The sequence below is a fragment of the Rutilus rutilus genome, assembly GCF_951802725.1.
Source record: "Rutilus rutilus genome assembly, chromosome: 21".
Lineage (NCBI taxonomy): Eukaryota > Metazoa > Chordata > Actinopteri > Cypriniformes > Leuciscidae > Rutilus > Rutilus rutilus.
In genome coordinates, this window is record NC_140226.1 from 18,186,407 (window position 1) to 18,213,894 (window position 27,488).

The following is a 27,488-nucleotide window of genomic DNA, read 5'->3' on the forward strand; positions in this document are numbered from 1 at the left end:
TGGTATGAAAACAGATCATCAGCTAATATATATGGACACAGATATCAGTATTTCTTTTTTAAATAGGTCCTTTTATAGGTCTTTTGTCTAAGTTGGCACAGAGACATGAATGCATGGGAGCAGTGTTGAAGGTTTTTTATTTTTATTTTTTTTGATTTAGCACTGCTTTTAAATTAATAGACCAATGTCAGTTCTGATATTAGAGGAATGGAAAAACATTTCTCTCCATCTCTCTCTCTCTGTGTATTTCTATTGCTCTCTAGCTCTCTTTCTCTCTCCCCACTTTATATATAGTGCCCATTACCTTGCTCATAAATTACATCCCAAACTGAATTACTCCTGCTTTTCGCTGTGCCAGGCAAGTTTGATGAATCCTGAGGCACAACACATCATCTCAACAAATCTGCTCCACACTGTCTTCCACCTCTTCAAACCACTTCAAATCATTTTCATTGCTGTGCTATTAAAATTTGTAATTCACACCTGCCATTTCACCTACAGATGGGTGTGTGAAGCAGTAAATGGAAGTGTACGCGCTTTCACTCAGTGAGAAAACACTGAAAACCCACAGGATGAAATTTACACGGAAGCCACATGAGTTTATGCTTGCATGTATGTCATGAGCAGTCTGACCTCTGGTCTGAGCTGTCAATCAAACAGACAGCAACAACAGTATTACCAGCAAGCTAGGAGCTTCTCTTGATCCTGCCTTTAGGGAAGTCACTGGTGTTTCAGGTTTTTTTTTTTTGTCATTTGCCATTTTAGGGTGAAGAAAAAAAATAAAAATAATTTCATAATAAAAATAAAATATTCAATAGGCTAGCCTATATAACCAACGAAATAAAACCTATAAAGCACTATACAAATGTATTAATACTAATATTTTTTTAATTCTCTATATTAAGACCATATCTGCCACCTATGAAGAATGAATGATGGGATTAATTGATATGTTAAAAATGTATGTGGAGTTTGATTTAAAATATATTAGTTAATATTTAACCTATTTGTGCGCAACATCACATTTTTCTCCAGAGTCCTTTAAAAATTACGTTTTTTAATCTGCAATCGATCCAAAATAACACATTTCGAGATGGAATTCAAACTGTTGTCATAATGTCGGAAAAAGTGGGCTTGTGTGTTGATAATGAACTTTCTCCGTGGCCGGAATAGAGAACATGGAATCAGTACAACACGACACCACTACACCCTTTGTAATTTGACAGCGGGTGAGTCTTATCAGATTGCACCGCGAGCACTGTCATTCCTGACTGCGGCTTCTCTGAGGCCCCGCTGCGCTTTTGACGTTCCGCTTGTCTCCGAGAATGTTTGAATGCGTGTTCGTGTGACAAGCAACATGTAATTATCCCTAATTGCGAAAGCATCAACTGGGGACACTTTACATGACCCAGTGTCACTGTAACAAAAATGTTTGTCTTGAGCTGATAAGCACACGAAAAAGAGAGCACTGTCATATAGTCTGATATATATATCTATATATATAGGCCTATATATTTATTTATATATATAGGCTATATATATATATATAAATATATAGGCCTATATATATATATATATATATATATACATACACATACACACTGAACCACTAAAGATGAATTAACTAAAATTCATGAAGGCCTTCTGCGATTCAAAATATTAGGAAAATGTGGTTGTTTAAAAGCAAAGCCATTAAATCAAAACGAGGCATTGCCGTTTTAAAGCTGATAATTCACCTCTCTTCAAAATAAAAATAAAAAACAATATAATTTAATAAATAAAACATTATTATTATCATCATAATTGTTGTTGTTATTAATGAGTGTTCTTTTCCAATCTCAGATGTTTTCATTTTAGAGACAGGAATCGAATGATTACACTTTTATTTCAATGTTTTCACTCCTCATAATGTGTAAAACGGGTTAATCGGGGGAGAAAAATGTAAATAAAAGTACAAAATAATCAGTATACACATGGTGTATTTTATAGGACATGTACAGAACCGTGTTGCTTTTGTGTTTTACACATAGACTCGTTTAATTGCTGCATATTAAGAAATATAATTTTTCACCAAATAAAGAGGTATAAATAGACATGAATTTTGTCAAACATAGGTAAATGTGTATTTGTACGTTTTAGTGTGTAATAGTGTAATAGTCATCCTTTAGCAAAGAATGTTTTCGTTGTGCGCAAAAGTTAATATTCAATCTTATTGTAAAGATTGTATAATGGTAAAGCTGGTAAATTACTTCCAGGGTAATAGAGTGGGGTTGGAAAAGCGATGGACCTCGGAACCGGCACCCGGAGCAACGAATTTTCTCTGAAAACGAGTGGCATCCCAACCAAAGTCTGCGCCGATGCGTGCGCCATGTTCGCAGCTTCCAGTTCCGCAGAGAGCTGCCGTTTCCATTTGTTCCGCCGGTTCTGAAACCACGTTTTCACTTGAGTCTCCGTTAACTGCAGGCTGGAGGCGAGACAGGCTCTCTCGGAGCTGCTCAAATAGCGTTTCATGTCGAATGTGGACTCGAGCTGATAAACCTGACTCCGAGAGAAAACGGTGCGCGTCTTCTTCTTGGCGGAACTGCTCTGTTTGTCCGGACCGTCACGGTGTCTCTCTTCAGAAACGGGAGACATTTGGCTACACGCTCGCTCCTGCTCCTCTTTGTAATCCGGTAGTATGGATGGTGTCAAATGCGGCCGGCGGTCGATCCCATCCTGCACAGGTAGAAGTCCCTTTGTGGCACCTGCAACAAATACAGCACAAAACTATCGTCTTATCAAATTGTGCTTGAAGAATAACAGCCATTGAGATAAAGCTTCCGAGCTTCAGTGGGAACAATATGCATGACTGATGTGTCCACATTAGTGAATTCAATAAATAGCCTAGTAGTTGAAAACACGTTTATATTTAATGAGGTATAAAAAGTGCTTTGAATATTCGTCCATCATCAAATTCGCTCTGTTTTCCCCCCGTTAGGCTAAACATCGCCATTACTCGATACTTTACACAAGAGTTCATTAAATTTGAACTCTGACTGTTTGATCGACTGTTGAAAGGTTACAAGTGCCCTGTTAAATAAACAATACAATATGACTAGCACTGGTGCACGATATTAATTAAATCGTGTTACATTTAACGCTCAATTGACGAAACGCAGCGTTGCCTCTGAAAGCCGGCATAATCAATTAGCAGACTCGATTAAATTCGGTTAATTATTTGACCTTTCCCCTGTTCACCGAGGCGCGATAATATGTCGGATGACTGCAGTTTTATTCAGTGTTGGCAATGGGGACAACATTAGAAGACAGTCACCATGGTGACAGCAAAAATAGTGTTTTCTAGCCTACTTAATGATTCTGAAGTGAGACGTTTTACAAAAGTGACTTTCTTACTAAACATCATGAAATCACAAATATATTTATATTGACCATGGTGGTAACGAGTGTCTATAGCAATAAAATGACACTGGTGGTATCGTGACTTACCGAGGCAGAAGTTGAGAGGCTGGTGCGGGTTGCAGGGCTCTGGTACACCGGACTCAGAGCAGTAACAGTCGCCCGAATCCTCTCCGGCACTACAGTCGTCCTCTGATGACACGGACAACGTCCGCTTCCTCGGCTGGGATTTGGGACTGTCCTTTCCAGCTGACCGGACTCCCTCGTTGGAGGTGCCCAAAATGGACTGGATCGTGAAGCTTGAAATGGGGGCAGGCGAGCACTTGCTTCCGCTGTCCTCCGAATTATTCATTCTCGCCTCATAACAGTTCAAAAAAAATCTAAAAATGATCAAACGTCAACGCAGCAATACGTTCCGCTACACATAGAGAGTGTTTTTCTTCAAATCTAAAAATGGTTTGTTAGAGCTGATGGGACGTTAAAAAAAAACTTGTTTTTCGTGGGCTCAAAAGTGTTCGAATGCATTCCTCTCCACTTCCACGCGCTCTGGTCTCAAGGCGGGTGGAACGTGCCCTCATTTGCATGTAGGTAAGACCGGCGCTGGCCAATCACGCGCTCAAAGCGCGCCCGGAAATTTCAAATTTTATAATATTTGAGTTCCTCAATGGAGCGCTCGATGGAGATTAACTTGCTGCAAAACATTAGGCTACACTGCAAAAAGGAAAAAATTCAGTAATTTTAAAGGGGAAAAGAATGTAAAATGCAACAGTTCAAACCAGTACAAACCTGTTATTTGGCCGTGAATAACCGTAAGGTAGGCCTATCTTTCCATGGTAAACAATATTATGTTTTATAGACAGCATTTTACTGTAAAATATTAAAAACAATATCAGTAAAAAGTGTGAATTACTTTTTAATTTACACATTTATATTCTATTTAGTAAGGCAATACATTTAGCCTAGGCTACTATAGATTTTGTTAACAAATGTTTTAAAAAGTAAAAAGCACCTTATAATTTATGGGAAAAGGGGCAAAACATCACATTTGTTTAGTTACTTTTATAATAAACCAGTTACTTTTTATGCTTTTTATCAGTCGTGAACATTAGAGTGTTTCATTTGGCATTTTATCTTGTTTAATTTAATAGTTTAAGCTTATTTAGGTAATTAATAATTAATATGCATTGCTTTATTTTAGTGTCGTTTGTGTTTTATTGACCACAGTTGGGGAAGCCAAATTTGATTAACACAAAGTCATATGGCCTTCCATTGTTCCACCAAGAGTTATCAGTACACTTTGCAGTAGCAAATATTTAATATGAAGAGCTCAAATTATTAACATCATTGTTAACAATATATGCATTTTTTTCTACTATAAATGTACCCAAAAATGCTTTACACTACATGTAACCATTTAGCTTGTATGGTCAACATTTGTCTTTTTCCTCCACAACTTAATAGCCGGACGTTTGCCTGCAGAATATAACTGTAACGAGAAATTACAACCAACATTTTAATAGCTTTCTGTGAACTACGTGATGGATAATTATTCATTGTCATGTACGTGCCTCTGGTTTCCCACTTTGATAAATTGTGATTATTATTGCTTCTAATTTCAGTAATTTTCTGCTCCCTTATATCGACATAATATGTTTCTGTTTACAGGATAACGAGTTTAAATTTAAATATTTATTTATTGATGTTCAGATTTCGACTTGCATTGGAAGCCCATGACGCAGGCCTCTGAAATATAATTAAAAATGTAACAAATCCATACGTTTTTTTTGTTCGGTTCAAAAGACGTTAAAGATTGTCACAACATTTGTCCGTGCAATTCAGAGATCCAGATCCAGAAGCACGGTTTAAACAGCTTTTACTGTAGACTGTGGTCATCACACAGACGAGCATGCTGCTGATCCACAGAGGTCCTCTTTGTTCATGAATGGAGTTCTAGGCATCTCAAGTACACGCCTAGAGTTCTCAAGTTCATGCGCACATCAATAACCAACAATAAACCAACCTCATAATCACAAGTAATCTGAATACATGGTTTAGTTCAAAATCATATATCTTATTAAACAGTCGTTTTAAATTCCACTAGTACTGTGCTATAAATGGCAAATTGGTCAAATAATCCAACACACAGTCTAGGAACTAATAATGGATCCTATCTCATTTTTCTTGAAAATAATAAACTCATTCCACGTCCATTATCTCCGTTTAAGAATTAATTTGATCATTATGGTGGGCTAATCTACTGCCTCTGCGGGCCGGCTAGAGCGGACAGGACCCTGTTTAATTGATTGACTAATTGATTGGGGGGTGTGCGCTCGCCCCACCCCTGACTCGTGTCTCGAGGGCAGCTGTGGCTCTGCCACATTAGCTCTCGTTAGCGTTTTCTAAAGGCTGGCGACACTTAACAAATGCTCTGGCTTTGTCGTGGTGACAGCGCGCGGACACCTAATGGAGCTGAGGGAGCCAGGGTTGAGCGATCCCGACTACAAATTTCAAAGGTCGGGAATAGTGCCCTGCACACATGGTCTCCCGACCACGACTAGCCATGGGCCATACCAGTAAAAAAAAAAAAAAAAAATCAAACATGACCATTTTCTTTTTAATTAAAATATGAATTATTATTATTATCATTGTTATTATTATATTTGATACGCCTCTTTATAATTTTTGTGATTAATATATACTCAGCAAGAAATAGCCTATATATTTTCAATGATCTGAAGTCTAATAACCTACAATCACGAACGTTTACAGTGAACCTGTGGCTACGAAAACATATCAGTGGGTGTTTGTTTGGTCTAGTAAGGCTCTGGAAGTACGAAACGTGCACTAGGCTACTATACAATCATGTAGCCTACGCGATGATGGAAACGATGTGGTTGAACTGTCACAATCTGCAACTCTGTTTGGAACGGTTGTTAAAGAGACCTATTGTGAGGGGCCATATGCCCACATATAGCCATTTAGTGCGTAAAATATGAGGGCCTAGTTCACAGCGGCCCAACGATTTATGGCGCATTCACATAAGGCGTGAAATCCGCAATGATCGTTAAAGAGCCGGTTTTATACGCTGCGCCTGTCAGCCGAGGCTGGATGGCTTAAAGGCCGTTTAGACATATTAAACAAAAACAATACACCAGAAATGTAGGCCCCATCACAGTATTATATGCTACGTGTTTGTTGAGAAGGGAGTGGTAGGCTATTATCAAAAAAAAAAAAATCGTTGAAAGCTGTTTTTTTTAACAAGAACATTTTTTAAGATGTGCATAATGCCTTATTGTAAAAATCCGAAAAGTTGTGTTTCTACTATCAAACTGAAAACAGTGCTATATGTTTCCCAAAAACCTAGACAGGTTTACCGTGATGAACACCCAGCGATTATGGGACAATCTGTCACGCGTTCACAAAGCTAAAGATCTTTCAAATCCGGCAGAACAGGCATTTTTTTTGCACGTGCTGTCAGTGCATGCGGCAGACAGTAATGACCGAACATACACATCGAGCTCTGGCAAAAAATGCTTCCCGCTAGAAAGACGGATGAAGTCATGGGCGCCTTTGATCTGCAAATCAAGCTTCGATAAATATTAAACAATGGGCCCTTTACACGTGTGTATTATGATATATGGCATGTCCAACTTTAAGATAAGGAAATTACCAGAGAAAATGATATCAATAAATTTTCTAAGTATAAACGCTGATTATGTTTCGATTTTCATTCAAGATTCTGAGGCTGGTCTTTTATTTTTTCTCAAATGGTTTTGCAGAGAGAGAGAGAGAGAGAGAGAGAGAGAGAGAGAGAGCAGGCGGGAATCTCAAGCCCTGGAGGTGTACAATTTATGTAATCTACGGCTGGGAAATGAATTGGGTAATTTATTGGAAAACAGAAAGTCAAGAAGATTGGATCAGTATAGTTCAACCAAGGGCTTCTATTCATCAAGATCCAATTAACAACCTAACCATTGAGTCTTAATGGGTTTCCAATCTACTGCTCTGATATACTCATCAATCCCTGAGGGAGAAATTAAGCGAATCGACCGCCCCTCGGCGTTGTGGTGTCATTCCTCTCCGCAACTATATGTCAAATTAAAAACACAATTAAAATTTAAACTGTTTCAATCAGAGGCTGCCCCGCAACCTATGTTTCACTTAATAGAACTTTGATGAAAATCTGATGCTCGCTTTCAATCACAAAAGCAAATAGGAAAGGTTGGGCAAAAAAAAAAAAAAAAAAAAAAGAAGATATCCTTTTGCCTGAATAACTCCAAAACATTTCGAGAAAGTAGCCTAATAAGCAAATATATGCCCGCTCCCTCTCAAGCGTTATACACGGGATTGAGTTCACGTTCTCGTCGTCTATTGTGGGTAAATGTGCTTTGCAGAGCGCTGAAAAACATTTTCCCCATACACAGCGAAAGATAATTTAATAGGGCAGATGATAGTCCATTTTGTCAGTCTCATATGACGCAGTGAGCTACTATCCCTTTCGCTCGAAAATGTGAGGTCGGCTAACTGAACGTATTGTGTTTTATCGAAATTGTTAAAAATCACCTTTCAGTTTGAATAGCCCGAGCTTCGATAAGCTAACAAACCCCGCCAAATTCACAAAGAAAAACACTGTTGTGCAAATAGGAATAATCACATAGACAGAAAGAGATGACTTATGAGCACAAATTGGGAGGGGGTTGTTTAAATACCGGTTATGCATTTGTCCAAACTCTTCCATGTTATTCTAACTTGTCTTCTATGTTAATGCGCATAGAACAATTTATCTGTTTATCCCCACCTCCCTTCTTTGCATAAAGACATGGTCAAATGGAAATTATCGAGTGCTAGCTATATATAATTTTTTTTTTTTTTTAGTTTATGACAGTGGATCAAGGTCATTGGGGTGGGGGGGGGGGGGGTGTAACTGTTAACAATGCCCTTGATTTAAAACAATATTTTACAGACGTTATCCGATCAATACTCTACAGGCAATAATGCCTCTGCGATCTATTAATTCACCGTAATGGGCTCGTGCTGAGCTTGCATTATATTATACGTCAATATAGGAGTTATGATTATTAGGCGACGGTATTTGAATGTGCTCTTGGCTGAGTGCTCAGACCCAACGCAGAGTGTTGATTTCGACTTTATAGAGGAAGAGTGCAATAGGAAGACCAATGCTTGTCGATGAGCATGACTGACCCATATTAAAGTTCTCTCTATGGTCCCTGTTTATTCATTTTTTTAAGCCTTTAGTTTTGGTAACAGTATGCTATACTCTAAATTTTCTTTACATTTAGCCTATCTGAAAATAATTCTAAGCCCTGAATCTGAAGCCATTCATCTGAAGGTTTCAAAAGTAATTTTAGACGGACCGTTCTAAAGGGGAGTTTTTATTATTATTATGATTAGGCTAATAATAATAATACTAATAATTGTATTATTATAATATACATATAATTATAATTAGTATTATAACTATTATTAGTTATAACTGAATTATAAGATTATAAGAATTATAACTGTCTAACCTATTCCACTGACATCAATAATAAATGAACAGGTTGAGGTTGGTATAGCTAAATGGGTTGCATGCATGTATTTTACAGCACTAGCAATAAACGCATTACTTTTTTTTCATACTTAAAATACAATGCATTGGAGTTCAGTTTTTACTCTTCAGTATCTCTCTCTCTCTCTGTCACACACACACACACACACACACACACGCACGCACACAAAGAGCGGGGAAACTCTTAATGCAATTCCGCCAGCTCTCACCGATAATTATACGGTCTTATTGACAACGCGATTTTGCAAAACACAGCTTGTAGAGTCCGCCAGATTTAAAGGTGCACCTGCTTGTAATTGAGATGGTAATGGGTATTTCAGCTTGTTGAGGGGTAAGTGAAACAATTCCGGTTTTGCTGCAAGCTTGGTTTAGCTCGTGGTATTTTATATTTCATAAAATATGCTGTAACTCAAACAATAATAGAGATGATTTTTTACATTATTTTCTTTAATGTTTAGCAAGGCGCACTGACAAAATACATTATTAATTCATAAATAAACCAATTATCCCACGTATTGATTTAATTAATAAATGATTTACATATTCATTTATTTACATCCCTTTTAAGAATATTTCGTTGTTTTGAAATGTAGGCTATAGAACTACTTCCATATAATTTTGAGACTACAGTGCTTCCCTCACACTGTAACTAGTTATGGGGTTGTGCAATCTCATGTCAGTTTTTAACCCCCATGCTGATTTCTAAACTCATATGGCCTATATTATTTAGGCCTACTGAAATTCATGTTTTTATTTGTACTCGCTAGTGTATTAGCGAGCATGCCCATATTTATATGTAAACATAACTAAATTGTGAAACAATTTTTCGCTTCAACACAGCAGTCGTGCCACAACGTCAATCAAGACATGTAGACTTTAATAGTCTCCGTTTATTTCACAACAGAATACAGTGTAAAAAAAAACTTAGCTATTACTGTACAAATGACACCTTTCCTCATTTTGGTTCGTTATATCTGTACATGTACATATACATCTGTAAATAATATAGATAAAAGTAAAAGTTTTTATTATTCGTGTTTGCGTGTCTTCAGTTTAACTGTAATTTCTGTCCGATATAGCCTATGATTGTCCATTGAACGCGGGACCAGGGACACAAAATCGTTTTCAGCAGTTATCTTCTCAACCTAAGAACTGTTTGGTTAAGAAAATTTGTCTAAAATACTAGTTTCAAAAACAACATGTTGGCTAAATATATGGATCATACACAGTAGTTTTGCACATCCGTGTTCAGTGTGATTTTTCCCGGTGCTATAAAAAAAAAAAAACCTTAACCAGGTGTATTAACTCTTTTCTTTGACGTGTCAACAAGTTGACTTGTGATATTTATAGATAATAATAATAATGACAGTAAATTAACGAATCATTGTAATTCACCACCAACCAGCACCAACATCAGAACATTCGCCTTATTTATGTGAAGTTGTATGGGTATATTTGTGAGTTGTAAAAAAAAAATATGTAGGGCTCAAATGCATGATAGTGCGTCTTTGTACATTTTCTTTTCTTTCGTTTTAAATTATTTTCTAAACAAAAATAGCTTTGTCTCTTGGTTTCATTTCCGTCTTTTCTCTCTTTCCCTCTTTTCGAGTCTCTGTAAAATTGTTTTAGTTACATAAGTTACATAAAAAAGGCATCTGTCGTCCTCTCAAACCGGTCTGAGGAGGGGCACGGAGGTGACGATGGGATGAGAGTAGTAAACCGGATGAGGGAAAGTGAGCAGCGGCTGGCTCACGGGCACGTTGCCCGCTGTGTTGGAGCTCTCAGAGGACGAGTTCTCGTGATAAAGGATGGGTACTCTGACAATCCTTTGCGCTGCTGCGTGGCTCAAGTTGGCGGCCTCCAGCTCTGCGGCCAGCTGACGTTTCCATTTGTTTCTGCGGTTCTGAAACCAGATTTTGACTTGGGTCTCTGTGAGGTGAAGGGAGGCAGCAAGGCCGGCGCGCTCCGAGCTGCTGAGGTAACGTTTCATGTCGAAGGTGGACTCCAGCTGGAACACCTGACTCCGAGAAAACACCGTGCGAGTTTTCTTTTTCCGACAAGGCTTCTTGTCCGCGCCGTCGTCGTTCTTCTTCCAGTCGTCCACGCCGCCTTCTTTTTTACCATCTTCGATGTCGCTCTCCTCGAGGACAATCTCGTCTCCACTTTTGTTGTCGTCTTCATCGTCCTTTGCGTCCGGGTCTGATTTGAGCACGAGCTCAGGTGAGTCTCGGTCGGTGCCTGTGTTCGGTGACGAGTCTCTCACTTTCTGTGCTGCTACAGTAAGAGAGCTCAAATTAGCATGGGTTTTCTTTCAGAAATGTATTAATATCAAGTTTCACAGGTCGCGTCACTTAGCCACATGACAGGTGCAAACCAGTGTGATTCGTACTGTCTTAAAAAAATCTCAGTGTTTTTAAACGTAAACATTGCATTTTAAAATAAAACCCAGTCACTTTCTTATTTAAAGAATGAAAACACATTTTATGATAAAGAAAATAATGAAAACACAGCTTATGATAATTGCTACATGTAGCCTATGTTTATATGATTTGGGCTATATCTGTCAGGAAACATTTCCCAAACTGTGTTCTGAGCTGACTTGCTTCTCATTAACATTACGTATGCACCATTTGCTAGCAGAATCACGCTATTATTTCTGACTAATAACAAATCAATGCACACTACACAACAATCAGTTATGAGTTATCAAAACGTACCTTCTGTTCTGTGAAGATGCGCAGATGCACTGAGTGTGTACGGGTACCACCATGCCGAGGCACGCTCAAGGTAAGCCGGTAACGCAAAGCGCTGGGTCGGCAACTCAAAGCGAGGAAAGTTAAATTCCCCAACCTGAGAGAGCGAGAAGCTGGCATCAAGTCCTGCTTTAGTTGAAGCCAAAATAGGCTTAGGCTTTGACGGCTTGCTGTCAGAATTTAGAAGATTTTTAATGAAAAACGGAGAGTCTTTTGCCGAAGCACATGTATCCTGGGTTGTTTCGGGCATGTTGGCTGGAAATTCGGGGTTATAATATATTTTGAAAATTGTTTAAAAAAAAAAATCTTACAAAAAAAAAATAATCTTTTAACAGTTTGCAGGTCCTTGGTAAACTCTTCCAGTGTTGGGAACTTAAACGCGGTTGTTTACGGTCAGCACTGACGTTAAAACGAAAGACAATAACGCGGGGCGAGATAAACAATATTAATCTTGCTGATCATCTTCCGAGAGTTCCTTGGTGAAAATGATGCTCACCGCGTCCGTCTGGCGCCAGATGCTAATGATGAAATAAAAATGTCACCCGAGTTAAATGCAGAAAGTATACGGCGATTGGGCACGTACAATAGCAAATGGGATGAAGGGAGAGATGGGAAGTGGAGAGTCGGGAGAGAGGAGGGGCCTCCCAGACTCTTCGCGTTGGCTGCTGGGCTGAGAGTTCTCTCCTGTTATTGGTCTTATATAGTCCAATTAGGTGGCAAATGAGGACGGACCATTAACACAAAGGAACAAGGATTTAGCTCAAGCGGTGCGCCGATGAAGGCAATAGCGAAAAAGGTGGTTTAGGCCACATTGCAAAGTTAAAGTTGACTTTTTGAACAATGCATATCAATAAAATGTTACATACAGAATTTCTACATTTATATGGGCATATGTCAAAGGTGTAAACTGTAGTTAGGGTCAGAGAGATAGAAATGCACTAATAGATATGAGGAAAAAGTGTTGAAAGCAAAACTAGATTTATTTATTTTTTCACATATGCCTAAATCTACTCTAATCTGTAGTGAGAACATTTATAGGCTGGTAGCTCTAAAATGTTACATCATTTTAATATAATATTGTATTATACAACCCTACTGTAGGTTATATAATATGTAAACAATATGGAAAGCCATTTCCTTTTATTATTATTATTATTATTTCTACAGGTGAAGCACATTGCGAGTGCAGTTTCAATATAAATCCCTTACAGATTTTTAAACGAATAACTATTGCTAATATCAGGCGTATTTTTAATTTAGCCTACCTTTGCACGCTCTTTTAAGTTTCCAAATAGAAAATAGATTAGTCGAAATCACTCTCTAAGTCTTTTAACATTACTATTTTAAACTCAAATGGCCTATTTTCATAAGTGTTTATTGCAACTAATTAGTAAGTTATATCTTTATATTTGTAACAAACTAATTGCCATCGGAGCAGAGTTCTAAGTACGAATGAACTTTACTGCATTCGTCTTAGAATCAATATTACTTCACAGTTTAACACAACAAAATAAAACACAAAAATCGTATAGATAGGTCATGAGGTCATACTTTTAATGCCACTACATGCAGAGTTTGGTCGGGAACAGCACACTATCACTGTCACACACAATAAAATTAAAACAAAATAAATACTACTACTACTAGCCTACTGCTACTAGTAAAAATACAAATTAAATAATTAAATAAAATGAACCTGTGAACATATGTGCATGGCCTATCATCAGGTTGCCAGCTTTGTCCATCTTTAATCAAACCCGTTCGTGTTAGTGTATTTTGTTTCTATAATTATTAACAAGACTGAATTGGACGCCATAAGTCACTGATTGAACGAGATGAGAGCGTCCTCTACAGGTTATAAAGAATTACTGCACGCTTGCAAAACAGCAAACCAGTAAAACCAATAAAAGCCAAGCTTGTTGCTGTAAAAAAATACTTATATGAATTAAGTCCTTTGACAATAAGCTATAGCTAGATCGACAGAGCAATTTAGTCCTGGACATAAGTGATGTTATGATTACAATAGCATTATTATTATCATTATCAAAATTAATAGTAGGCCTATAATAGCATATTTAAAGAGTAAAAGCAGGGGAATTACAACTTAATCAGAACGGCGCATTTGATTATGATATTAGGTTATTGATTGCTGTTCAAATTAAGCTGCATTAAGGTCCACATTTTTGCTTGTTTCACTGCATTTGGTGACAAAACAGAAAATGTTTTTCTAAATGTTAAATTTGATGTAAATAGGATTAGTCTTAGTGTGTCGAAAAAATATATATATATTATGGGATTGTGAAAAGTCGGAATAATTTGTATAATTATTATTAGACCGAAATTAAAGTGTTGAACCTTACGCCACTACAAGTAAAATATACAATGCAACAGTTAAAACATATTTTGACCATGTATGTGTAGCCTACTTTTATTGCATTATTATCGTCACAATATATAGGTTAGGTTCAAATAAGTCGTTCCCTAGCGCCATCATGGTGTTAGACGGGTTTAGTCAATGATGTTAGGCAACTCCCCTCTTCAAAATACATTTTTCGGCTATCAGTTTTAAACACAAGGCTTATTTCTTATAGGCTACCTTAGATGAATAGGCTATAATAGTCTACAGATGTTTTATATACAAAACTATAATGAGATGTAGGCTCATAGGCAGGCCTAATTCATTAATTCAGTGTAACAGCGCACAAATGGCTCACACTGAGTTTTATCCACGAATGATGGACGCTACACACAACTATTAGAATCAGTGTTCGGTGCGTGCCTTTATTGGGGCTTGTGCCATATAGGCTATGTGTAGATATTTCATATTAGTCTTCATCTCGGCTCTTTGTATCTCTCTGCCTGGTGGGAAGATATAATGTTCCCTGACTTTTAGATTATTTATTTCAGAGCGTGGAGTTATTGATTATTTCACCGGGAAAATGACGAATGGCGGGACGGAATGACACGGTCAGCAGGTTCTATTAAAGAAATGATAGTATTGCTCATGGTTTGTTAAAAGGTCCAGTTTAGATACTTTATAGGTTTACATCCATCATCGTCTAACGACCCCGGGAGATGAGAAAAGCGCGCCGCGCTGTGACAATGACCAGACGCCGCTAACTTCGCGCTGTAATTGCCCACGTATTATATATAGATTTTTGTTTTGATATCTTGTGAGTTTCTCTCGTCTGGTCGAAATTGTGATAAAAGACATGAGTATAATATCGAAAAGCACCGCACAGTGAAAAATGGTCGCTATGATATCACTAAAAAACTATTAAAAGAACAATCACGGGAATTATGATTATTTTTCAAAGGTATCTTTTGTTAATTGTGTGTAAATTTAGGGAATAAACTCCAAATTTATCATAGATAGATACAGATTGATTACACACACACACACACACACACACACACACATATATATATAGATTAGCTTTATTACAGATGATTTCAATCCATTAAGATCTGTTGATCCATATGACCATTATAAGATACTTCAATAATGCCAGACTAATAAAGTGTAGGCCTTGAATGCACTACAAGTTGCTTTGAATAAAAAATATGCCAAATGCACAAGTATAAATAGACTAAGCTAAAAATGTTTTCTAAGCACCATGATTAGCACACACAGTTTAAAGCTTCACTTTCAAATATCCTGATCTGTTTAACCGACTTGTACAAAATGCTCTTTCTCAGTGCATTAATGTCCGGCACTATTGAAACGAGGCATTAAAAGCTTGAAGGTCAGGCGGCTCGTCCCACTGTAATACACACAATGGATTTAAACATGGCATTTAAGTTGTAAAGGACTGACTGTGGCCTGGCCCTGACCTGGCCCACCTTAATTGGGATGGTGAAGCTATTGATTGGCAGAGAGATAGTTAGAGGCTCTGAGTTACAGCGTGATTAGCCAAGTATCAGTGAGCTGCTTTTATATGCTTATGGGGGGCGCAGAGAAAAGAGCAGAATTCAATGTCACTTTGAGGGTGAGCAGAGGCTCTCGCCAAGTGGGTTACAGGTCAGTCTATGTCCGAACACTGGATTAACAATAGCCCATCAGGACCAAGGTTGTCCATCTTGGCACATAATACACTATCTGCAGAAGTTGTTGTGGAAGGTGGAAAGAATTGAGTATAAATCTAATTCTAAAAACCCCAAAAGAAGAAACAGTGCACTGAAAATGTGAATGTCATAATTTACTCACGCTCATTTCACTCCAAATCTGAAAATATTTTGAAAAATGTCCCAGTTTCTATTTTTTTTATTTTTTTCATCCATACAATGAAAGGTGTTTTGGTCCCGTCTGACTTTCATTAAATGTTTTGTGAACTAGCCTTTAAAAAAATGATAAAGAACTGAGAAGGCATGCATGAATAAAGGAACTTAAATACTTGTAGGGTTAAATATATGCTCAATGATGATATATTGTCTATGTAATCATTCTCATTGTGCTAAAGTTATGAGTATCAAGAATGTTTTGTCTGATGTACCACCTTGGGAAGCGTAAACGCTGCTTACAGGTACAGAGATGTTCAACAGGTTCCCTGACCCTCAGTGTCCGACATTGATGCAATGATCTGTGTCTTCCTTGTGCCAACCAAGAACTAAAAGACCCCATTCATTCTTTCTGACATGGCTGAATCTGTGGAATGGCTTTGCAGCACCTGTCCAGGTACACACACACACACACACACACACACACACACACACAGGTGATGGCTTCCGTAGAATATAGCCAGGTGTGAGCGTTCTTGGGCCAAGCGTTCTGACCGTGTGTCATTACAGCGCTGTAATCGGGTTGAGGCAGCAGTGGCTTCTCATCAGTGTCTGAAGGGAGATAGAGATATGGAGCCCGTTACAAATGGCCCAAATGCTCAGGCTCTGAGGAAGCCCATCAATAAAGCAATTTCTGGTGTCATAACAGCAGCGCTTTTGCTAAAGCTAACCTTTCAAAAAAAACTTTTCCCTCTGCAAAGCACTGCAGCCCCGCCATTAGAGTCCTGCCTTGTGAATTTAATGGATTCCGTACAAATAATATTCCACCATAATGGAAAAGGTTGAGGTGGCTGAAGACGGATGAAGTCATAAACACCTATAATTGAGAATCAAAAACCGATAAATTTTAAACTGCTATCCATTTTCCTCTCTTTTTTTTTACTCCAGATGATGATCTATGTCATTCTGGCTGCAGGAAAATGGAGGAGATTATGGGTGGAAATTATAACAATAAATTTTCTAAACATACACCTTGATTATGCTTCGATTTTTTGGGAAGGAGAGCAGAGAGAGGGGGAGAGAGAGAGAGAGAGAGAGAGAGAGAGAGAGAGAGAGAGAGAGAGAGAGAGAGAGAGAGAGAGAGAGAGAGAGAGAGAGAGAGAGAGAGAGAGAGAGAGAGAGAGAGAGAGAGAGAGAGAGAGAGTGTGTGAGTTGGCCTGGTTGGCTGAAAGCTTGCTGGCTAAATGGCGCCATAAAATAGCTTCTGTGTGCTGTTTCGCCCGGAGAGGCCAGGCATGCCTGGAGGTGTCATTTTCTTCCCCTAAATGGGGGGAAATGAATTGTGTAATTTATTGCAAACTGAAGCACAGTGAGATTAGATCAGCATATCCCATCAAAGGCTCAACAATCAATCTGCTCTGCTTTAACAGCTTGAGACGCATAAACCAGGGCACCTAATGGCTTTCCAATCTAACAGATTGATAGACTTATCTGCTCCCAGGGGATGTATTAAGAAAATCGGCTACTTTCACACTCTTCCCCACCACTTCTGACAGAACCCACTTTTTCTCTCCCTTTCTTTCCCCACTCACAGCCTCGATTGTAGATATAGAGATATAAATACATTTCTATGAGATGTGGTTCAAAGGAGGGGGGACGGAGAGGAGAAAAAGACAGAATGGAGAGAGAGCCTGTTATTTGTTATTTAGATGAGCGGTGGGGTATGAGGGGAGGAGGGAAGCTCTTTAACGAGCTGATTATTGCTCGTTGTTTGGAGCCGAGATGGTGAGCAGTCACTCAGGGCCACTTACGAACACATATAAATGTGGCCATAGCAACCGACTTTTCCTGACTAAAGGAAACAGAGAGACGAGCTGTAATGGGGCGGATTAATCAAATAAACTGAGTACAGTAATTAATACAGGTCATTAATAGAAGCTTTAATTTCATTGTCATGTCCTCAGATATAAGCTTAAATACTTCAACATTATTCATTTTAGAATTTGTATCATTAGCTATTAAATATGCATTTTAATTAAAATGAGAACAAATGCAAATAGCAGCTGTCATGATCAGGAAAAGGATCTTATGGCACCTGTCAAAAGTTTGGAACATTATTATTATAATTTTTTTAAAGAAGTCTCTTAAATACAGTAAAAACAGTAATATTATTGCAATTTAAAATAATTGTAATAAATTGAAAAATGTAATTTATTCCTGTGAAACTTTTTGGTGCTTAACGTTTTTTGTGGAAACAATGATACCAACATTGTGTTACCAATTGTGGACAGATAAAAAAAAAAAGAGAGAAATTAATACTTTTATATATATTCAATATATGATTATATTATAAATATATTCAAAAAGAAAACAGTTATTTTATTTTGTAATAATATTTCCCAATATACAATTTTTTATAATTGCATGTATTAATTTAAATCTATTAAATATGATATATTTTAATTAATTTTATATGAATTTATATTTTTTTATTATTATTTTTATATTCATTTATTATTTATATTCATTTATAATTATAATCATTTTATATTTATATACATACATACATCTGTGTGTGTGTGTGTATAATATTAATTTATTTACAATTCTTCATTTAAATCTATACATTTATTTTCATTTTAAAATAAATGTATACCAGTACGGGTTCCCAGTGCAGGTGTAGGATGACTCCTATTTGTCAGCCAGCCTGTCAAGATAAAATCTAAACCTCAAACACTGAGAGTGAATGAGATGCTATCAGCATGGACACAGAGAATAAAGATCTCCTACCTCCCTACATAATTAAGCAGCTACTGCCACCGCTCAAAGAGAGCAATGAGAGGGGGCTGTCTTAAAGCAGAGAAAGAGAGAAATAAAAGACAGAGATAGACTTTTATGAAAAAGTACTCATGACTGACATTCACAGGGATCTTATTCTAAAAATTAAACTGGCTAAATAAAGCCTACCACACTTGTACTCCTTAATAGAAAAATCGAATAGAGAATAGATAATCCAGGAGAGAATAGAATTCATCTTGAATGAAAGATTAAAAGCCCTTGTTAGTGTCACCACACAAATCCATTTGAGATAAGACTCTTTTTATTCGCCTCACACCATCCGTTCTTCATGACGGCCATATTGGATCTCACATCTGATTTGTACCAGAGTCCTGGGGGCAGAGGGGCATTTTCTCCCCATAAATATCAGTCTAGCCCCACATGCACCACAAATCAATGGCAAACAAATTTAGATGCTGTTCTCTCCCCCTACTACACTACACCTATCACACACACACACACACACAGAAGAATGTGTTAACATTTTTATGAAAGACATGACATATAGGTTATGCAAAGTATGAAAGCTTAAAATTAGCAAATACTGAGCACAGTGAGTGATTCTGATGCTACAGCCGTAGGTGTATTAATCAGACACAGGCACTTATTTTAATTATCTTAAATTAGAATGGTAATAAATGACGATGATAGCCCTGATGGAGGTGGCGATAACAATGACTCGCTGGATTATGGTGATGATGACTATGACGATAATGAATCTTTGTAATTGTGTATTTTCTTACAGTAAATTAAGTATTTCTGAAACAAAAACAACACTATAGAAAGCAACATAAAACAATAAAGTGAATCCAGGCCATATTTTCTGATATTTATCTGTTTGTATGTCAATTTCAAGCTGTCGGTGTCTCCAAATGAAAGTGTGCTATACGAGGCACGATCTGTTGCGGTCAAAATGAAGCATTGATTATTTGTAAAAACATAAGTGCAAATCAAATCAGTGCTCCTAGGAAGAGATGTATGGCCACACACCTGCACACACATGAGAAGTGAGCCAATTATCGACCAATTGATTTTATGCACAGCACATATTTCCCCCTGCTTTAATTCTTTTTGTTCAATGTTAAGATCCTTCTTTTCCTTTTCTATGTTCAACAGTGACTGTATCCTATGCTGCCATAAAGCCCTTATTCCCCGGTTACAAATGAAACCTTTCCCTCGACCTCTTATATATTTTGTTCTCTATTTCGCTTTAATAGCACTAAAATTGGTTACATATTCTTTTACAGTCCCCAGATGCCATTGCGCCCATGTTGTCATTCGATTATTTATAGAAAACTATTACATACATTAGCGGCTTACTTCCCCCATGCGGCCTACAACATTTTTTTTTTTTTTAGAAAACCACAAAGACGATTCTTTAAGAGTCTACAGGCCTGCTATTGTAGTCTTTACTGGACCAAAGATCAAGGTGAATAAAAGTGCATGTGTGTCTGATAGCAGAAAGATGTAAAAAAGAAGCAGAGTTGTGAAAGTGTAAGAAGTGATAGGATCTAGAAAGAAAGAAAAACAGTGTGATAGACCCATGCAAAGAAAAGAAAAGAAGCCTCACAAGATACCAGAATGAAAAGAATAAGAGTAAAAGGGAGAAACAGAGAAAGATAGAGAAACAGAAAGAGTGAAAAAGATTGACGCTTATAAATTGCCAAAAAATCTGTAAAAAATTAAATGACACACACATATTACACACAGAAGTTTGAAGTATAAGTAGGATTTGTTTAAAGAAATTAATACTATTATTCAGCAAGGATGCATTACATTGATCAAAAGTGACATTATAGACATTAATAATGTTTTCTATTTCAAATAAATGCAGTTATTTTGAACTTTTTATACAGCAAAGAATTCTGAAAATCCAGAAGAGTATTAAGCAGCACAACTGTTTTCAACATTGATAGGAAGAAGAAATGTTTCTTGAGCACCACATCAACATATTAGAATGATTTCTAAAGGATCATGTGACACTGAAGACTGGAGTAATGATGCTAAAAATTCAGCATTACCATTCAGAACTGCATACTTGCATACTCCTCTTACTATTAGAAAAATATGGGGAAAATAGTCAGAGTAGTATAATGCTAGTATGTGGTTTTGATTTTCAGCACAAGTTCTGTCATGAAACTCTAGGTGGCAGAGGCTGATTGGTTCCTGTCACATCTGCAGCCAATGAGCTTGCTGCTAAACATTTAAATAGATGGTTAGACCCTCCAGCTTCCCCAGCTCCACCTGTATAGGTCTGCTACAGGTAAATTTATGTATGTTATTTGTGCAGCGGTATATCTTACATACCACAGCAGCGTATTAGTGTTTGTATTGGCAGTAGGCAATAACAACAACAGCAATAGTCAACAGCAGCAGCATTATTAGCAGCAGCAGAGTAGCAGATCTATTGGGCCAAGATCAAATACATTAACATTAATCATATATTTGTCATATCCATTACCATGCTAAAAATCTTCAGAGAGTTACATAAATATTTTTAAAACACACACATATACATATTATACATACATATGTATATATATATATATAAAAAAAGTGTGTATATATATATATATATATATATAAATAAATAAATAAAATGTTAATATAAGAGGATGGTCAAATATTTGAGCATTTACTCACTCAAAATGAACGACACGATTGCTTAAACTAAACTGCTCCTCTGATTAAGATAAGCATGGCAGTTGAGGTAATTCAGTACAATTCATTATCTATTTATCACTTCATCAGCCTCTCAAAATTTCAAATCCCTGAGAATTCAGACAGACAGAAACATTGATTTATTGGGTTTTGTTTATCTACAGCTCTTTATCCATTCTCTTTCATTGCTTCTTTATGTGAGCCCCAAGTTTGTGTTCATAAACTCCCTGCTTCTCTGTGCTCTGGTTGGTTTGTCACTGATGTCCAGGTAAAATGCATGTTATTAATGATCTCCCCAACAGCACGCTGGCATGGTACAGTGCGTGTCATGTTTAAATTCCTCCCCCTATGCATTGGAACACAGACTGACAGAGGCCCAGCTGCACTAGGCCCAGAGATCGATAAGAGGTCAAGGAGGTCAAGGGTCATTCCTCCCTCCCATTATGACCTGGCCACTCACCTCATATGGTGACTAACGAGGCCTACTGGGTAAAGAGCAAGATAAGAGCAGTGTTCAGGGAAAGTGAATAATACTAGAGGGCCTATTCATTCAGAAACAGAATACAGAGGTAATGGAGTACTTCCTTGTTACAGCGTCAACTTCTGTGGAGTATAAATGAAACATACTAAGCACTGTGATGTGGAAAGCAAACTAGACATATGTTAAAAATGATAGACTGGGCTATAGAAAACACTGGGCGGAGGGTCATTGCTCAATGGTAAAATATCATGTGGTGCTATAGAAAACAGTTTCTAAAAGAGTAGTTACTGAAACCAAGAAGAATGGAAATGAACAGGTTTGGAGGTGCAGAACATCTGCTCTGCAATGAATAGTTATAGTCTGAAAAAGAGATAAGGAGTCAATTAGACATGATTATACCAATGATCAGCTGTTATCAATAATCAATACTCTATTGGATCTCTTTAACCTGAGATGTCCTCTGTGTCTGGATTCTACCTAATGTTTGTAATACAGACAGTCAACCACACAAACAGCATGTCCATACAATAATACATTAAGAGAGCATCATTTTAGTTTTACTTCTCTTTTAGAAACTGTTTTTTCTATAGCACCACATGATATTAATGACCTGTATCAAGATATTTTGAAAAAAATTCTTAGTGATTTATTTTGTCAATATTAAACTAATTAGGGTTTAATGTTGTTTGGAACAACATTGGACCCCAACATTCTTAAAAGATTTTCTTTTGTGTTCAGCAGAAAAAAAGTCATACAGGTTTGGAATGACACGAGGGTGAGTAAATGATGAACTGAGTGACCTGTTACTTTAATATCTACTTAATCTTGCAAATTTCATGGAGAAAACCATCTTCACTGTGAGCACATTTACATACACTTGTATATTTGTGCACAGGAAGACTAAACATTACCCAAATTCAGCATAAAATCAACTGATCCCCATTCTCTACCTACTTTTTTGAGAATTCAAAAGCCATTTCTAATGAATTTCCCTGGTTCAGTGCCCCAAAGTGGCAGGGAGGCGCAGGGGTGGTGCCGCTGGATGCACTCCACTGTACCGCTGGCTTGTGTAGAGCCATGTGTTTTAAAGATTTGACAGAAGATGCTCTAAATTATCTGCCTTCAGACAGTGCTATCCATTAGTTTCCCTCTCAGCGCCGAGCATGAAATGCGAGTATTGGGGCAACTGTGCGTTGGGAGATATCATTCAGGACTATGAGCTATTGCCAAGCGCTGACAGTCAGGATAAATGCCCCCACTTTTCAGGCTGTACAAATGGCATTTGGCCACAATAATTCAGCAAAGGACAGTTCATTCCCCATCCAGAGCGACTGGACCCAGTCAAAAGCTATTACAGCATCTTCTTTATTAGTGCCTATGGTTTTGGTGTAGAGATCCTCAGATAAATACAGCTAAAATGCCACTTCACTCAGAAATATTGGCCCATTCCTCTGTTGCCTGACTGGGCCCGAATGGCAGCCTGTTTCAGACATTATAAACCTTTCTAAAGTCACACATTGCTCCTGCCAGCCATCTGTCATGATGTAAGTACCATCATTTGCAGACCAATAGAAGTGATCAGTAGTTTTTCCCCCAGGCTCCAAGCGAGGCATCATAGTCAAAGGAATTGATTATCACTTTATCATTTAAGTATAGCTTGCTTTAAAGAATAATAACTCACATTTAAGGTGCCAAATGGCTTTGCATATAGCTCAAAACGCCAGCCATTTAAGAATAATTGTGTAATTCATCATTTGTGACGTTGCTTTATAGTTTTTTGCATCTCGGCGGGGCTAAAGAGCTCGACGGAATAGAAGCGTGCTGTCACCTGTGACGTTTGAAAATCTCTCCGGCGAAGCTTTAATACTTTGCCAGAGGGACGCGCGCGCGTTCAGACTTCATAAGGTGACAGCGGTTTTATCGTGCGTCGCCTCGTAAAGGCACGTCATCTGTAGGACGCGCCCGACACTTTTATTAAACAGCTATTCACCGCGTGCGCGCCGAGAGCTGTGCAAAGATAAATCCTCATGAATAACCGAACTGTCTGTTTGAGGATCGGTGTGTCATACAAAAGTTAGAACGTGATCCAAGCAGCACATATATGATGAGGTACAACAATAGCTTTTTAGGATATTTGACTTTGTATTGTGTTATTTAAATGAATACAATGGCGATAGATAGATAGATAGACTTTTCTCAGATTTCATATAGGCCTACATGTAAATTAAGCTAGAACAAAACAGCATAATATGAACAGGCTACTACTTGCACTTTTCTTAAGGGAATAAATAAAGTTTATTTTACTCTTTGCTTTTGTATACTGGCATTCCTTTTTATTCCCTTTAGGCCCTATTGCTTTGATTTCAATGCAATATTCCAATCAGCCAGATTGGCCCAGACTTTTAGAAAATGAGATCTGGCATTCGACTAAATGAGAATTTCCTGTACAGAGACATTCATTGGTTGACGCAGGAAATTAATGATAAAAAACGCCCATCTTTGTGTGTGGCGTGCGTATCGCTGCTAATCTGCGCCTTTGTGCAAATGTAACCAAGGCTGCTCTTTGGCAATCGAGCGCAACGCCACGGCTTTGAGAAAAACCACTTGTTCTGTCACATAATTAGAGATCTTATACCCGCTTTGTGAGGGGGGGAGAGAGAGAGGATGGAGGGGGCCTTGTTTGCCCATTTAAAGTGTGATTCAGATAATAGTGTTCTCATCAAAGGTAGCAATTACATTCATTACACAGGCGGCCGCGAGGAAATTAAGTGGCAGGAAAATGAAAAGCTTAATATGTACTTCCTTTATCCTATTTCTTTCCCTTTCTCTGCTTCTACACACGCCCCGTGTCGCACAAGGGTGGGGGGTGTAAGATAGGGTCTCTCCAGAAATAAATAGTCTTGGGGGCGTGAAGAATAAATCCAGCAGTGGTCCTCCTTCACCCTTTAGCAGTAATGATTTGGCGTTGGGGCAGCCGTTTCTATAGCTGCGCTCTTCAGGCAGGATTAAAAGCCTTTCTTCGGGGGCTAATGTCCACGGCAGCCTTTAAATGACTCCAGCATATGATTGGAGTCTTAAAAAAGTGCTCAGGGGCCTTCTCCAAATTAATACCCAATTCCTTTTCAGGAGAAAATGAATTGTTTCGCGTTCTATAAAACCACAAACAGCACATAAATCAAGCGCTTTGGAGGGGAGAAGGGGGCCCTGCTCATTCAAAGGCTTTTAAATGTGAATTAGGGTGCAACGGGGGAACTTGGTCTGACTTACCCCCGAGCAGGTGTCGATGGAGCGGCTTCAGACACTCTGCAGATGCTAAATTAAAATGGCGAGAAACTAAGCACAAACAAATTGAACTGATACTCATTTGTGACCGAGTTACTTCTAGTCATGAAGTCTGTGCGGAGTTCGAATGTATATAAAGGTGTAATCAAATATTTGGACACTATAAGTGGTTGTCAAAACCAAAAAGAAAGAAAGAAAGAAAGAAATGGCATTTATAAAACATACTGAAACAATATTTTTTCTAGATTTCCAGAATCTCTTAATCTAATTAACTGTTATCATCACAGCAACTATTTTTCGCATGTAGGCCTACTGTTGCTCCCCGGCTTTGAAAACAATAACGCTTCATGAAAAGAAGCCCACTTGAAACCCCAATTAATCTTTTTCAACTGACAAATTACTGTCACCCTGCTTGAATTATTTAAGGGGAAGTGGCTTCACGGGAAACCTGAGCATAATTAAATTGCTATAAAATAACATTAGTGTGGACAGGCCATTAGGAAGTGTTGTAATTGACTGCTTCAGGGGTCGTAGTTCAACCCCACAAGGTCAGGCTGTCTTGCCTGCCTTTGGATCAGTTTACGGCGCTTTTCACTGAAACCCACAGACTATACTGCACCTCATAGTAACTGTCTAAAGTCTATTTATAATTCTCACTCAATAATGCTAATGTAACAGTGCACTTTGAATCAAAACTTCTCAGCTTATTCATATGCAACAATCAAAATACTGACGACTCTCATTATGCTTTGTGCATAATAAAAGAAAAAGAAAAAAATTATATTAAAACATACAGGCCTACCTTATTTCCCATCATGGTCATCACAACTTGACATCCTGCGCCATCTAGTGTCCTAACTGTGAAATAAAAATGGATTCAGCCCTATTTACAGTAAAGTATAGAATTAGACATACAACAGCAATGATATGCTTTTGGTAAGAAGAATTGTCTGTTTGAGATGCAGTGTCTGTGGAAAGGTCTAAAGAAAAACAGTGTAGAAAATAAATACTAACTAACCAACTATATATATATATATATATATATATATATATATATATATATATATATATACATACATACTAAGGCTATATGAATAGACAGTTTGTTAACATTTTAGCCTACGATGGGAGCAAGGCAAGTTGTTCTCTGGTCATCTGAACCATGATCACAGGGAATGAATTGCCGCATGTTACACTAGAACCCTCTCATTACAACTCTGAAGAGTGTCATAAGGATCCAAAGCTCTCGCTAACTGGTCATTTGTCACACCCTCTTCAATGGTTTTCCTACAACCCTGACACAAATGGGGCAATGCGATCTTCGGCTAACTTCCCCTCTTGTTAAATATTAAACGCTATGAAACATAAATGAGCCAATCCTGCTATTTAAAGTAATGCAATTGGCTCAAGTACTCATCAAATTGCCCATGACATTTGAATATGGAAATTATCCATGTATTTAGCTAATCTGGTAAAGGTGATGAATCATCAATGCACTTGATGCAGAACTCTAAAAGTGTTTTCTTCTTCTTTTTTCTTTAATGGATCAACGCTGTTTTGCAGTACCTTTTGGATATGAATATCAATTAATATGATTAAGATGTAATTTAAGAAAGTATTAAAAATGCTAAAATGGTACACACCACTTTCAGAAATATGCTTTTAATTAAAACATAAAAAGAAAATTAACAGGATGCCTAACACAAGATGGAAATAAAGAGCTAGTCATTGCTCAATGAGGGATAGAGAATGAGAGTTAAATTTAATATTTTAAATCTTTTTGAAATATTTAGCCTATAATATCATACAGATTTATGTTGCTAATGACAGCATGTTTAATGTGACATCAAGTTAAACTCCATTGTAAATACTTACAAATATTTGTGGTGTTGTTTTCCACCAAAATGATGTCCTTTCGATGGCGTCAGGAACATGGCTTTTATTTAAAATAAAGGAATATTTAGAGCATCGGGAAGCTTGAGTATCAATTAAAACAATATTCAGAAGAAAACATGATTTGATTAGAGGAATGGAAAAGCTGAATACGTCTTAAATGTTTTAGCCTACAGTTTGTTATTTTAACAATTGTGGGCTACATATAGGCTAACAACTAAAGACATGGCAAAATAGCAACACCTGCTCAATTCAAGAAATGGAAATTATGTAAGTAAATACTGTATTCGCACATTTTAGGAGACTGTGTTAGGATACATTAATTTTTAAAAGTCTGGTTTGCTCTGCAAAAAGTCCCGTATACTCACAATGACACACAGGAACTAAATGTTCA

At 37.5% G+C, this 27,488-nt stretch overlaps 2 protein-coding genes across 3 annotated transcripts; both read right to left on the reverse strand.

Annotated features, from left to right (window-relative positions):
• Positions 1-1,867: 1,867 nt before the first annotated feature.
• On the reverse strand, positions 1,868-26,059 carry hmx2 (H6 family homeobox 2). Its single transcript, XM_084393128.1, has 3 exons — positions 26,004-26,059; positions 3,487-4,107; positions 1,868-2,744 (listed from the first exon to the last, which is right to left on the reverse strand). The coding sequence occupies exons 2-3, from the start codon at positions 3,746-3,748 to the stop codon at positions 2,197-2,199; spliced, it is 810 nt and encodes a 269-aa protein (XP_084249254.1). The 5' UTR covers positions 3,749-4,107; positions 26,004-26,059; the 3' UTR covers positions 1,868-2,196.
• Positions 9,826-27,487, reverse strand: hmx3a (H6 family homeobox 3a). 2 transcript variants are annotated; one of them, XM_084393127.1, is made up of 5 exons: positions 27,413-27,487; positions 27,077-27,137; positions 26,004-26,059; positions 11,686-11,818; positions 9,826-11,242 (listed from the first exon to the last, which is right to left on the reverse strand). In XM_084393127.1, the coding sequence occupies exons 3-5, from the start codon at positions 26,022-26,024 to the stop codon at positions 10,635-10,637; spliced, it is 762 nt and encodes a 253-aa protein (XP_084249253.1). In that variant the 5' UTR covers positions 26,025-26,059; positions 27,077-27,137; positions 27,413-27,487; the 3' UTR covers positions 9,826-10,634. The 2 variants fall into 2 exon arrangements, with proteins under 2 accessions (XP_084249253.1, XP_084249252.1); XM_084393126.1 differs by lacking the exons at positions 26,004-26,059; positions 27,077-27,137; positions 27,413-27,487 and having other exon boundaries at positions 9,834-11,242; positions 11,686-12,331.
• Between the last annotated feature and the right edge of the window lies 1 nt (position 27,488).